Source organism: Plecotus auritus (assembly GCF_963455305.1).
Source record: "Plecotus auritus genome assembly, chromosome: 12".
Lineage (NCBI taxonomy): Eukaryota > Metazoa > Chordata > Mammalia > Chiroptera > Vespertilionidae > Plecotus > Plecotus auritus.
Window position 1 is genome coordinate 39,442,055 of NC_137778.1, and position 12,938 is coordinate 39,454,992.

At 50.9% G+C, this 12,938-nt stretch overlaps 1 protein-coding gene across 1 annotated transcript; it reads left to right on the forward strand.

The window, feature by feature from the left end:
* Nucleotides 1-2,127: 2,127 nt before the first annotated feature.
* GNAT2 (G protein subunit alpha transducin 2) lies at nt 2,128-12,512 on the forward strand (the record flags this gene model as incomplete). Its single annotated transcript, XM_080648639.1, has 8 exons — nt 2,128-2,245; nt 3,630-3,672; nt 4,400-4,541; nt 5,394-5,551; nt 6,875-7,003; nt 7,208-7,337; nt 8,207-8,360; nt 8,987-12,512. 8 exons carry the CDS (start codon nt 2,128-2,130, stop codon nt 9,175-9,177), a joined length of 1,065 nt encoding a protein of 354 aa, XP_080504765.1. The 3' UTR covers nt 9,178-12,512.
* Between the last annotated feature and the right edge of the window lie 426 nt (nt 12,513-12,938).

The window sequence follows — 12,938 nt, forward strand, 5'->3', positions numbered from 1 at the left end:
AAGGAAAGAGAAAGGGAAATCCTTGGAGCTCAATGGTTCCCTATTTTGGCTGCATATTAGAATCACTAGAGAAAATTTTAAAATCTTCATGCCTGGCCCAGCCGGCGTGGCTCAGGGGTTGAGCATCGACCTGTGAACCAGGAGGTCAAGGCTCAATTCCTGGTCAGGGCACATGCCCGGGTTGCGGGCTCAAGCCCCAGTGCGGGGGGGGAGGGGGGTTGTGCCGGAGGCAGCCGATCAATGATTCTCTTTCATCATTGATGTTTCTATCTCTCTCTCTCTCTTCCTCTCTGAAATCAATAAAAAATATTTTTTTTAAAAAAAGGAAAGAGCCCTGACCAGTTTGGCTCAGTGGATAGAGCGTCGGCCTGCGGACTGAAGGGTCCCTGGTTCGATTCCGGTCAAGGGCATGTACCTTGGTAGCGGGCACATCCCCAGTAGGAGGTGTGCAGGAGGCAGCTGATGGATGTTTCTCTCTCATCGATGTTTCTAACTCTCTATCCCTCTCCCTTCCTCTCTGTAAAAAATCAATAAAATATATTTTAAAAAAAAAAGATTAAATAAAAAAAGGAAAGAAAAATCTTCATGTCTCGACTGCATTCTAGACCAATTAAATCAGTATATATATATATATATATATATATATATATATATATATATATATATATATATTAAAGCTCTCTTTACGTAAACTCCAATGGACACCAAAAGTTGAGAACTACTGTTCTGGATCAGGGCTTTTCAAACTTGCCACATGACAGTAACTCCTTATATTAGTGTGAAATACAGTTGCTCAGGCCCTGGAATTAGCATTATTACTGGAACGTATTGACCCTAAAGCACACCCTTTTAAAAATGTGTAACAGTTGAACATCTTTGAAATCAGATGATCGTCCTCCCCTCGGCACACTGGAGTTTTGATGAAACACAAGCACTCAGCTGGGTCTTGTCATTAGGCAGGTCCGAGGGAACACCAGTGCCCTGGCCTCCCCGGGCAGTGCTTCCCGGCCCTCGCTGTCCTTGAAATCACTTGCAATCCTGCCAAAAAGGGAGCTTCTGAGAAGGTCTGGGGTAAGGCCTGAGTTTCTGCATTCTTTCTTTTTTTAAAAAAATATATTTTATTGATTTTTTACAGAGAGAAAGGGAGAGGGATAGAGAGTCAGAAACATCGATGAGAGAGAAACATCGATCAGCTGCCTCCTGCACACCCCCCACTGGGGATGTGCCCGCAACCAAGGCACATGCCCTTGACCGGAATCGAACCTGGGACCCTTCAGTCCTCAGGCCGACGCTCTATCCATTGAGCCAAACCAGTCAGGGCTGCATTCTTTTTTATTGTTAATATATTTTTATTGATTACAGAGAGGAAGGGAGAGGGAGCAAGAGAGAAACATCAATGATGAGAGAATCATTGATCGGCTGCCTTCTGCATGCCTTGCACTCAGGATCGAGCTCATAAGCCGGGCATATGCCCTGACTGGGAATCGAACCGAACTGTGACCTCCTGGTTCATAGGTCAATGCTCAACCACTGAGCCACGCCAGCCAGGCTGGAAAAACCTTTCTAATCTTTCCAAGGACGGGCAGCGCCCCAGACAAAAAGCCCTCGCCAGGGGTGTGCTTTGGTGCGCTGAAACAAGACCCCAGAATCTACCTCTGAGTGGGCCTCCCTACGTCTGTGCCTCGTCTCTGGCTCCGAGTTGCCAGTGAATCTGTGAGAGAGACTTCTAGGGGGTCAGCCCCTGAAAAGGAGGGGCAGCCGTTATCTCACTCCAGATCCCCAGCACCCTCACCCCGTTCTCCTGTGTCCAAACCCAGCAGGCCACCTCCCTGGTCACAGAAACACGGAGTCTTTGCCCTTTGTCATCCTGAGCTCTTAATTGGCTTGGCCATGGCAGCGCTGGATGTAAAGGCCGCAATCCCCAGACTAAGCAGGTCTCCAGCTGGGGCAGGAATCTCGCCAGACGGGCAAGGGAGGAGACTGGAGCGGGCTCCCTCCCCAGCCCCCTGCAGACCAGCCTCTCAGGCCTGAGGAACTGACACTCCACCCCAGGTTACTGCTCCCTTATCTTCCTTCTCCCAGACCCGGAGACCCTAGAGGAGAAGCCGCCGGAGCAGACAGCGGGCCATGGGGAGCGGAGCCAGTGCTGAGGACAGAGAGCTGGCCAGGCGGTCCAAGGAGCTAGAAAGGAAGCTGCAGGAGGACGCAGACAAGGAGGCCAAGACTGTCAAGCTGCTGCTGCTGGGTGAGGCGATGGGAGATGAGCCGGGGAAGGGGAAGGCCCGCTCCATCCAGCTTCTCCTGGGCCTGGGCGGAGATGGGTCCCAGCCCACCCCACAGGGGCGGAGGAGACAGGCCGGTCACTGTCCCGCTCCCATTCCGGTCTCCGGCTGGGGGGTCAGAGCTCTAGGGCTGAGATGCAGATGCCCAAGCTCCGCCAGGATGGTTCTGCTAGTCCTTGGACCAGGAACAGAACCAGGGCCAGGATGGCCCCGCCCCCTCTGAATCTAACCGAACCCAACACCTCGGGGCTTGGCAAAACCACGCACCTGGGGCTTGCTGACCCGGTCCCACACACAGGGTCTTGTAGGCGCAGGGCCGGCCCACTTGCCAAGGAGCCCGGCTCCTTCTCGCTCTGGGTAAACACAGCAGGAGCAGGTGCCCCAGGGGAGGCCCGGCCTTCAGCGGGAGCTCCTACCCCGAGGAACTCCTGAGCAGATCAGGGGTCAGGGCTGAAGAGAGACCACACCTCACCTCGGCTGTCAGTCAGAGACACTGGTCTCGGATGTAAATAGAACCAAGACAATAGAGCTCGGCCACCTGGCTCGGGAGAACCGCAGGGGCCGCAGGTGGGGGAGGAGGGAGGGTGGGGGGGGGGTTGTGCGAAGGGCAGCTGGTCGGGGTGTGGAAGCCCAGGCCCGCCCCACCCTGCGGTGTGCAGCCTGGCCCTGGGGACACCCTGGAAGAGCGCACCTCTGCATCTGGGCCCCGACGCCACAGGGCCCCGAGGCGAGCGGCAGGGGAAGAGGAGGCCAGCCGGGATCTTTTAAGCCTAATCAGCTTTCTTCTACCTTCGGGATAAGCCGCTCAGAGCCAGCAGCCCAGGCTGGGGAGGGCCGGAGGGTGTGTGGGTGTCGATGGAGGGAGAGCGGTGAAGGAGGGATTAGGGCATTTTTGTCAATAAAGGAACCACCACCACGATGGAGAAATGCAGCATTTCAGCGAAGGGACCCAGCTCCCTCCAACCCTGCCTGAGTTCTGGCTCCCGAGTGAAAGGGTCGGAGAGGAGAGAGTGTCCAAGGAACTCCCCCGACTATCCGGGTTCCAACGAGGCTGCCCCGCCCCCACCCATGGGGACATCTGGAAATGTCTGGTGGGACGTGCGGTTGTCACCACTGTCAGCAGGGAGTGCCACCGACGGCCAGTGGGTGGTGGCCAGGAACGTGGCTGGACACTCAATGCGCAGGAGACCCCTCCCCGACCAAGAAGCCGCCAGGCCCTCCGCTCTGCATGGCCTGGGCTCAGGCTGGCAGGCGAGGGCCTCCCGCTGTCCTCCGCGGGGGGGGGGGGGGGGGTTGGGAGGGTGGGGAGGCGGGTACACATCTGGAGCAAGAGCCCTTCTCCCGCAGGGGCCGGGGAGTCGGGGAAGAGCACCATCGTCAAGCAGATGAAGTGAGTGAGCGAAGCCCTGAGGATCGGGTGGGGGGGGGGAGGGAGTGGCAGAGCCGGCAGAGGGGCGGAGGGGGCGCCTGGGCCTTAAGGAACCCTGATGTAAAGAACAGAAGGGACCGACGCCCCTCATCTGCACCCCCTTGCCTCTAACTCTCCCCTTTGGAACAGAGATCAGGTTCTTATGACCCTTTAGAGCAGCGGTTCCCAACCGATTTTGGCCACGCCCCACCTGAGCATCTCTAAGACCCTGATGGCCGCTGCCCTCCCCGCCCCACATAGAGTTCTTATTATTCAAAAAGTGACTCCTACTCACGGGGAGGAAGCCTAAAAGGCCATTCACTTGGTCTAAACAAGCTTCCAAAGAACATGACACCAAAGAAAGATAAAAATAAAAGAACGAAAGGACAGTTGAAGTGCTGAGGAAGACAGCCCTAAGAAACTGTTTAAAAGAGTAAGTGATATGAAAAAATAGCAAATAAAGTTTCAAAACATATAATAGAGAACTGAAATGCATAAATACATCACAATACATATTTATATACTGTATATGAGGCCCCTAGAGCCATAAGAAATGAAAAAATATTCACTGTGAATAACCCATTCTCGAATTGCGCCCCCTGTGGGGCGTGCGCCCCACGCTGGGAACCACTGCTGTAGAGCCTCCCAGATCCCCAGCCGCCAGGCCTGGCTGCTCAGGCCCCGCTGAGGGCGGGCGCGCTCCCTGCAGGATCATTCATCAGGACGGCTACTCGCCGGAGGAATGCCTGGAGTACAAGTCCATCATCTACGGCAACGTGCTGCAGTCCATCCTGGCCATCGTCCGCGCCATGTCCACCCTGGGCATCGACTATGCCCAACTGAGCTGCGTGGTATGTGCTCGACGGGATGTGGGTAAGCCTAGAGGGAGAGGAAGGCTAGCAAGGAGCAGACCAGCAGCCAACAGGCTGGGAGGAACCACGGGTCCGAAAAGTTGGGTGTAACTAGAATCCCACCTGCTGAGCTTCCAATCTTTTTAGTTCGGGAGGCAGGTGCACATCTGGAGCAAGCATGCAATTCCTGCTTTTTTTTTTTTTTAAAAAAATGTATTTTTATTGATTTCAAAGGGGAAGGGAGAGAGAGAGACATCAACGGGGAATCAAACCGGGACCTCCTGGTTCCTAGGTCAACGCTCAACCCCTGAGCCACGCCAGCTGGGCTGCAATGCCTACCTTTACAGTAAATGTTTTCTCTGCCTCTTTGTCTTATTATACCATTCAAGTCGCTCCTTCGGCTCCTCGCTCTGCCGTGGAGCTGTTCCAGCTCAATCCCTCGTTCCAGGGCTGGCCTCTTCCTACACCTCGCCAAGGTGACAGGCTGCTGCCGCCCGTCGTGTCCACCTCTCGGTCAGTCTGCTCTGCGAACGCGCGGTCGCCACGAAGCAGAGGGCACGTGCTGGGGCGCACGCTCTTGGCCTAAGGGTGGAGGATGGGACACCCAGAGGAAGCCCCTGGGCCCTCTGCCATCCGCTGGCCACCCCAGGACTGGATGCGTGGCCACCCTCTGCATCCCGGAAGCCCACTCGGAAATTAATCAGTGTTTTCTTAGGTGGACTCGCCCCGGGACACCGCCTCCGGCTCAGGCTTCGGGAGCGATGCAAAGTGCTGCCCTTCCAGCAGAATCCCCAGAAGCCTCCTGGGAAGCCAGGACTCCCTGTGGTTCTCAGCCAGGGTTCTGCCTTACAGGATGACGGGCGGCAGCTCAACAACCTGGCCGACTCCCTGGAGGAGGGCACCATGCCCCCCGAGCTGGTGGAGGTGATCAGGAGGCTGTGGCAGGATGGCGGGGTGCAAGCCTGCTTCGACAGAGCGGCGGAGTACCAGCTCAACGACTCGGCGGCCTAGTAAGGCTCGCTGGGGACGGGGCGGGATGAGGTGTACGTCACCTTCTAGGAGACATGGCACCGGCCTGACGTTCCAGGCCCTGAAAGCTGGAGACCCAGGGCCTGAACTCGGCCTGTTGCCTGCTGGGCCCGGTGGTTTACTGTGCTCGGACTGAATGCCTTTAGGGCGGGACCTGGGCCACAGCTCCACGCTCCGTGCTGCTTTAATTAATTATTGACTTCAGAGAGGGAGAGGGAAAGATAGAAACATCAATGATGAGAATCACTGATCCGCTGCCTCCTGCACGCCCCCACACTGGGGATCAAATCCGCAACCTGGGCATGTGTCCTGACCAGGAATCAAATCGTGACCTCTTGGTTCATAGGTCAACACTCAACTACTTGAGCCACGCCAGCCAGGTTCAAATGAGGATGTAAACGTGAGATTCCTGGCATACAGTAGGAACCTGTATTAATTTTCCTTCCCTCTTTCTCTCGGTCCCTTCACTTCACATCTGCCTTCCTCCTGCTTTTTTTTTTTTCCCCCACCACCTTCTTTTTTGAACTTTTAAAAAATGGTTGTAGAGAGCCGTATCCATGTGCCTTCCCAGACGGCTCTCTACAAATGGTAACTGGCAAACATATACAAAAGTAGAATAATACAATGATTCACCAGGCTTTCAGGGTTATCAACTCATGGCCACTCTTATTTCCCTTTATCTTCATCCCCCACTGGGTTATATTGAAGTAAATCCCAGATATCCTATCATTTCGTCCTAAAAATTTCATTAGGTATCTCTAAAAATAAGGGCTCTTTTTAAAAACAAATCACAACATAATCACTACAACTAAATATTTAAAATTCCTTAATGTCACCAAGTAGCCAAGTCAGTGTCCATTCAAGTTTCCCCCATATGTCAACTGTTCCCCAACTTGATTCAGGACATAAACAGGATATAAGCATTGCAGTCATTCGCGTCTCGTGTGTCCTCCAGTTTCTTAGTCCACTCCTATTTTTTTGATGGAAATTCTGGCACCTTTTAAACCACCAAGTCTCATTCGAGAGTCTGAAAACCCCTTAGTCAGGGGAAATGCATGGCCGTTACCTGACTTGACTTCAATGGGGCGGAACCACTGCCTCAGATGGACGTGGCCTCAGCCCACCCCACACTGCCTTTTGTGAGGACACACGAGGACCTGAAGGGAAGAACCCTAGCTTTAACATGGATTCTAGTCCTGGTTCTATCACCAAGTTAGTTGTAAGCCTTTGGGTAAGATTCTTGACCTTTCTTGGCCTTGGCGGTGGAAAACTTAATGTCACCGATGCCAACCACTTTTCTCTAGCTACCTGAACCAATTAGACCGCATTACGGCCCCTAACTACCTCCCCAATGAGCAAGATGTGCTACGGTCCAGAGTCAAAACCACAGGCATCATTGAGACCAAGTTTTCCGTCAAAGACTTGAACTTCAGGTGAGAACGTGGTACCCTGAAAGCACCTCAGACATCAGAGGGCACGGGCGTGCGCCCTGACCTTCACGAAAGCCCACCTGCATCAGTGTCCTACCCCCTCCCTCTCACTGCCACCTGGCCGCCTCCCTGGGGGTAGACACCAGACATGGGGGCCATCCCCACACATGGGGGCCACCCCCGACGAGGACAGCTTTCCTCCCTCAGGATGTTTGATGTGGGAGGGCAGAGGTCGGAGAGGAAGAAGTGGATCCACTGCTTCGAGGGAGTCACGTGCATCATTTTCTGTGCGGCCCTCAGTGCCTACGACATGGTGCTGGTGGAAGATGACGAAGTGGTGAGTGGCCGCCTATCCCCCGCTCCCGGGGTTCTCCCTTCTCCTTAGGTCACGTTCCATCAGGGCACCCTAAACACCCTCTAGCGAAACGTCTCACAGGCCGTTCATTTTCCAAGACGTCTTCAAGTCCACGAGGTGTGACGGCGTTTTGTAGGAGTATTAGCAATAAAAAAGGCTACACATTAGGCTTTTCTTTCTCATCAGATGGAAAGATTGAGCAAGTTAGCTAAGAGCATCCTTCAAGACCCTAATGGCCTGCTCCCCGAGACCAGGCTGGCCTGGGGCCCCTCTGGGCTCTGCAGATACACAGGCCCCGTTCTCCTCGCTCACAGTGGCGCTCGGAGAAGGAAGTGGGCAGAAGTGCTTGTGGTGTGGCACTGGGCTCTCTCGCCCTCACCGTTCGGCACCATTTACATTGCTGCCCACACTGAGGTCCGGGACCCTATCACAAAAGTCCATCAAAATCATCCTGGAGACGCAAGTGGGCACACGCTAACAAGGGCCCAGTCTCAACCCTGGATCAGCAGCACGTGCGGATGTCACAACCCTTAGTGTGCCCTGGCTCCCGAAGACCTGCATGACATTCTTGGCCTTCACGGTCATGGGCATGCTCTGTACATGACCGCATTTAACCTGCGTAACCACCCTATGAGGTAGGGAATCAGACCCAGAAAAGCGCAATGATTCTCCCCTCGTCGCATGGCCAGGATAGGAAGATCAGGAGGAAGCCAGAGGCTGTTGGCTGAACTAGAGAGAGAAGCTGTTCCCTATCTCGCTTTTGGCATTTGGCACTCGTCTCTCCCAGAACAGGAGGCAAACGCCCATCCCATGAGGCCAGCCTGGTGTCTCTGATGTATTTCCTCCCCTAGAATCGCATGCACGAGTCCTTGCACCTGTTTAACAGCATCTGCAACCACAAGTTCTTCGCGGCCACGTCCATTGTCCTCTTTCTCAACAAGAAGGACCTCTTTGAGGAAAAAATCAAGAAGGTGCATCTCAGCATTTGCTTCCCCGAGTATGATGGTAAGTGTCGAGGGCTGGGGACAAGGTCATGCTTTCTTAGCGATGACTGGTGATGCCATCTCCCACACCAAGGAGGCAGGAAGGAACTTGTCTCTGAGGAGTACTAAGTAACCCCCCCGCTTGTGCCAAGTTGATGACCCCTTATCCCTTAGCACTCCTTCCTCTTAGCTCTGTGATGTCCAAGTGACACTCGGCTGTCTCATCAGAGAAACTTAGGCACCCAGTTCTAGGTTTTCCAAATTTATTTTTTATTGATTTCAGAGAGAGAGAGAGAGTTAGAAACATCAACGATGAGAAAGAGTCATCGCCCTAGCTGGCTTGGCTCCGTGGATAGAGCTAGGTTTACATTCAGATGTCAGATGCAGGAGAGCCACTGCCTGCCTATCCCAATGGGATCCACCAGAAACCAAGCGTGGAGACAGACTCCTCTCACCTCGACTTCTTTGCTCAACTCAAGTGACAAACACTGGAGGGCAATACGAGAGAGGGCCTTCCCTTCAAAAGCAGCCCCACACGCGTTTGCTTTGACTCATAACACTTTGAGGGTCAAGTCAGTCACCTAAAACGTAAGTGAGCAGCTAAGGGTTAACTTATCCCATTTCTTCACTATCTTTCTGGAAAACCAGGAACCAACTCTTATGAGGATGCAGGGAATTATATCAAGAGCCAGTTCCTTGACCTCAACATGCGAAAAGATGTCAAAGAAATCTACAGTCACATGACCTGCGCTACGGACACGCAAAATGTCAAATTTGTATTTGACGCAGTTACAGATATTATCATCAAAGAAAACCTCAAGGACTGCGGGCTCTTCTAATCTCCATCACTTCCCACGTGTATCTCCCACGAACAGGCTTGGAATCTGGGCAATTTGAAGCAGAAAATGTCCGGTCACGACACCATGAGATGGAGAATGAACGTGTGCTCCCTTGGAGGGGAGGTGTACGTGACTGGACGGTCTCTCTCACATTCTTTTCAAAGCAGGGTGGTAGCCAGTGAGTTTAAAGAGCCGGAGGCCAGGAGCCAGAAGACTCAGGCTCCAGTACTGGTTCTGCAACTTACTACAAAATGTAAACATTTCATTTCTCCCGAGTCCCTCACCGGTAAAGTGAAGGAAACTTCTCTATACTTCACGGGCTGTTCTGATGATCACAAACATAACTGCAGGGGAGGCACAGAAAGGCTCTGTGGTTAGAGTCACAGAAAGAAATCCTATGTAAACGCTGCCATTTATGAAAATCAATACTAGGTTTTGCGATGAACTATCCCAAGCAGAACAGCAAAAATCAATTAAAAACAAAACCTTGATAAACCTACCACCCCTTTTTACTAACAGACGTCTATGTGCCTTAGCTCAGACATCCAGATCACTGAATAGAGGTGAGTTCGTTTCAAAGGCACCTAGAGAACCATCCTTTTATTAAGCAGACTACCCCTCTGCCCCCCCCAAAAGACCGAGTCTCTTTTATCTGTAGGGAACTGTTTCTCAGCTATACAGGACACTTTCTAAGTAAGCGTGGAGGGTTATCAGCATTAATACTTGGAGTATTAATGATCTTACTGCTGCTACTCCTCCACCATAGAATCTAGAACAAGTGAGCAATCCTAAAATTCTCATTTCAACTGCTATTTGCTTCAGAATAAAAAAGGCAGCGGATCTTGCTTTAGGCAATAAACATCTTTGCAGTTGGGTGGGTCCATGTAACGTCTGGCTGAAAACATCTTCCCAAACAGACCAACCAGCAAATCATTCCTCTGAACTCCTTTGAGGGAAAACAAGCTTGCATTTATCTTGACAGGAGGCGGTGCAGTATGGATTTAGCATTTTTACAACTACCAGTGAAGAAGGCTCCTGGCAGCAAGACTTAGTATCTACAAGAATGTGTCCATTAAAATGAAAATACACTCTTTGCCAGAAGCACACATTCACACTTAGGCTGCTACTAGCAATGTTGATACTAGAGAGCCATATGAGCTTGAAACACACTGAAGAAGATACTTGCAGCTGTTAAAATTGGATTCATTCAATAGTCTGAATCCTTGAAAAGAAACCAACTTGGGAGAATTAAGGAAAAATACTCTGCCTACTGCCACTTAAAAAACTGAGGCCAAAGCCTGGCCGGTGTGGCTCCGTGGCTGAGCGTCCATCTACGAACCAGGAGGTCATGGTTTGATTCCCTGTCGGGGCACATGCCCAGGTTGCAGGCTTGATCCCCAGTGTGGGGCATGCAGGAGGCAGCCGATCAATGACGCTCTCTCATCATTGATGTTTCTCTCTCTCCCCCAAATCAATAAAAATATACTTTTTTAAAAAGAAACAAACCAAAACTCAAGCCAAAGAAAAAACCTGGGTAAGTAAGACCTCTTGTAGCCAAGAGCTGTTCGGGGAGTTTTCTAAGTGGCTTGCTCCAACCATGCCTGACCTGTTTGCTTTAATTCCACGGACAGGGGTTCTGAGGTTCTTGTTGTTTGCAGATTTTTGGTTTTTTATTTTTTGTACTAGAGGCCCGATGCACAAAATTTGTGCCAGGGGCTCGGCCCTCGCAGCCCGGCTGCCTCACGGCTCGACTTCCACCGTCCGGTCTAATTATCATATTAGCTCTTCGTTATAGGGGATATGGACCCCTCTGGCAGCCGGAATCCAATGGGCCCCTCTCCGAATATTTAAAAGGCATTAGGTTCAGAGATTTACAAAGGAAACCAACACACAGATACAGTTCTATCTTTGCAGCTCTGAAGCACCAGGTTAGAATCCTCGCTACAGCTATGATCTGTCTACACAGGCCTCCAGTGTAAATTTATACCATTTAATCTGTCTTCAAATAAATAGGGAGGACCCACTTCCCCCCAATCACACCACACTGTTGGCTTTTTTTCGTTTTTTTTTTTTTAAAGATTTTTTGAGAGTGTGAGTGAGAGAGAAACATCCATGTGAGAGCTGCCTCCTGCACGGTCCCCACACTGGGGACTGAGCCTGCAACCCTGGCACGTATCCTGACCAAGAATCGAACTGACAACCTTTTGGTGCCTTTTGGTCATGAAAAAGTAAGCAATGGTGTGAACAAAAAATAAAGCAAAGACCTTTCCTTGAGCATCAACCTACAAACAAGGAGGTCAGGGTTCAATTCCCAGACAGGGCACATGCCTGGGTGCAGGAGGCAGCCGATCGATGATTCTCTTTCATCATTGTTGTTTCTATCTCTCCCTCCTCTCCCTTCCTCTCTGAAATCAATAAAAATATGTTTTAATTTTTAAAAAATTTTTTTAAATATATTTTATTGATTTTTTACAGAGAGGAAGGGAGAGGGATAGAGAGTTAGAAAAATCGATGAGAGAGAAACATCAATCAGCTGCCTCCTGCACACCCCCTACTGGGGATGTGCCCGCAACCAAGGTACATGCCCCTGACCAGAATCGAACCCGGGACCCTTGAGTCTGCAGGCCGACGCTCTATCCACTGAGCCAAACCGGTCAGGGCAAAAAATATGTTTTAAAATAACACAAAAAAACAAAGACCTTTTACCTGCTCCACATATAGTAGAACTTCACTTCAGGTCTTTAAAATGAGTATGGGACACTGAGATGCTGAGAAAAGGCAAGCCGCTACAGACTCTGCAGTGTAATCTTGGGTGTCACGAATCTTTCCGAGGCACCTTTAAAAGTTACTTCCATTTGATGAGAACCATGGAACATCATAGTTGGAAGATTTAACTAAGCCCACTTTTAGTTAACAGAATAGGAATGTAAGACGGAAAGATTTCATAGCTGGTTGGAAATGGGGGAAAAACAGAACCCAGCACACCGAACAACTCTCCAACCTCCTAAGATTCTGGGGCCTCAGGACCTTCATCCTACATGAGCAAGAATGAACTATTAGAACAGGTAATTCCTTGTGATTTGTTATGTCTGCTGGGGGAATCTCTCACACATGGAATATGGGCACACGATGGAGGATAATAGAGGTTAGGAGATAGAAAAATCCAATTGTACAAAATTTAATATTCCAGCTCTCAAACCTCACAGCTTAGTGAGTGCTCGTTCACTGACATGGTGTGTCTTGCTAATTATTTTATGATCGCTGCCACCTTGTTGACTCCCACGGGACTTCAGGCAAACATCAGCACCCGGCACACAAAGCCTTTACTACTGGACTCCTCCATCATACCCCTCACCTACCCTGTCCCAGGCCCCTCAAAAAATAGCTCTGTCACAGGATTTTATTTTTAGTGTGGTCTGTGAATCTTTCCATTTCCAACGCATAAATAAATGCAGTGAAATAAATGTTTAGAAGTCCCAGTTTCTTGTTCTGTCTTCATTTTGTATAAAAACTAGATACTATAAGTCACGTACAAAAAGTGCTTCTTATTGGCAAACAAAAAGTAGCCTGGCCAAGGAACGTCCGCATCTTCATCGTGGATCTCATCTCTCTACTCCTGTGTAACATTCCGATTACCTTGTCCCTGAGGAGACAGGCCAGATCCAGCTTGACGCAGTGCCGGGAAGAAGCTGCCCTGACTTGTTCAGAAGTCCATGCTCCTCAGCAGAAGGCACTCAGAAAAGGTTATGAGAAAATTGCAG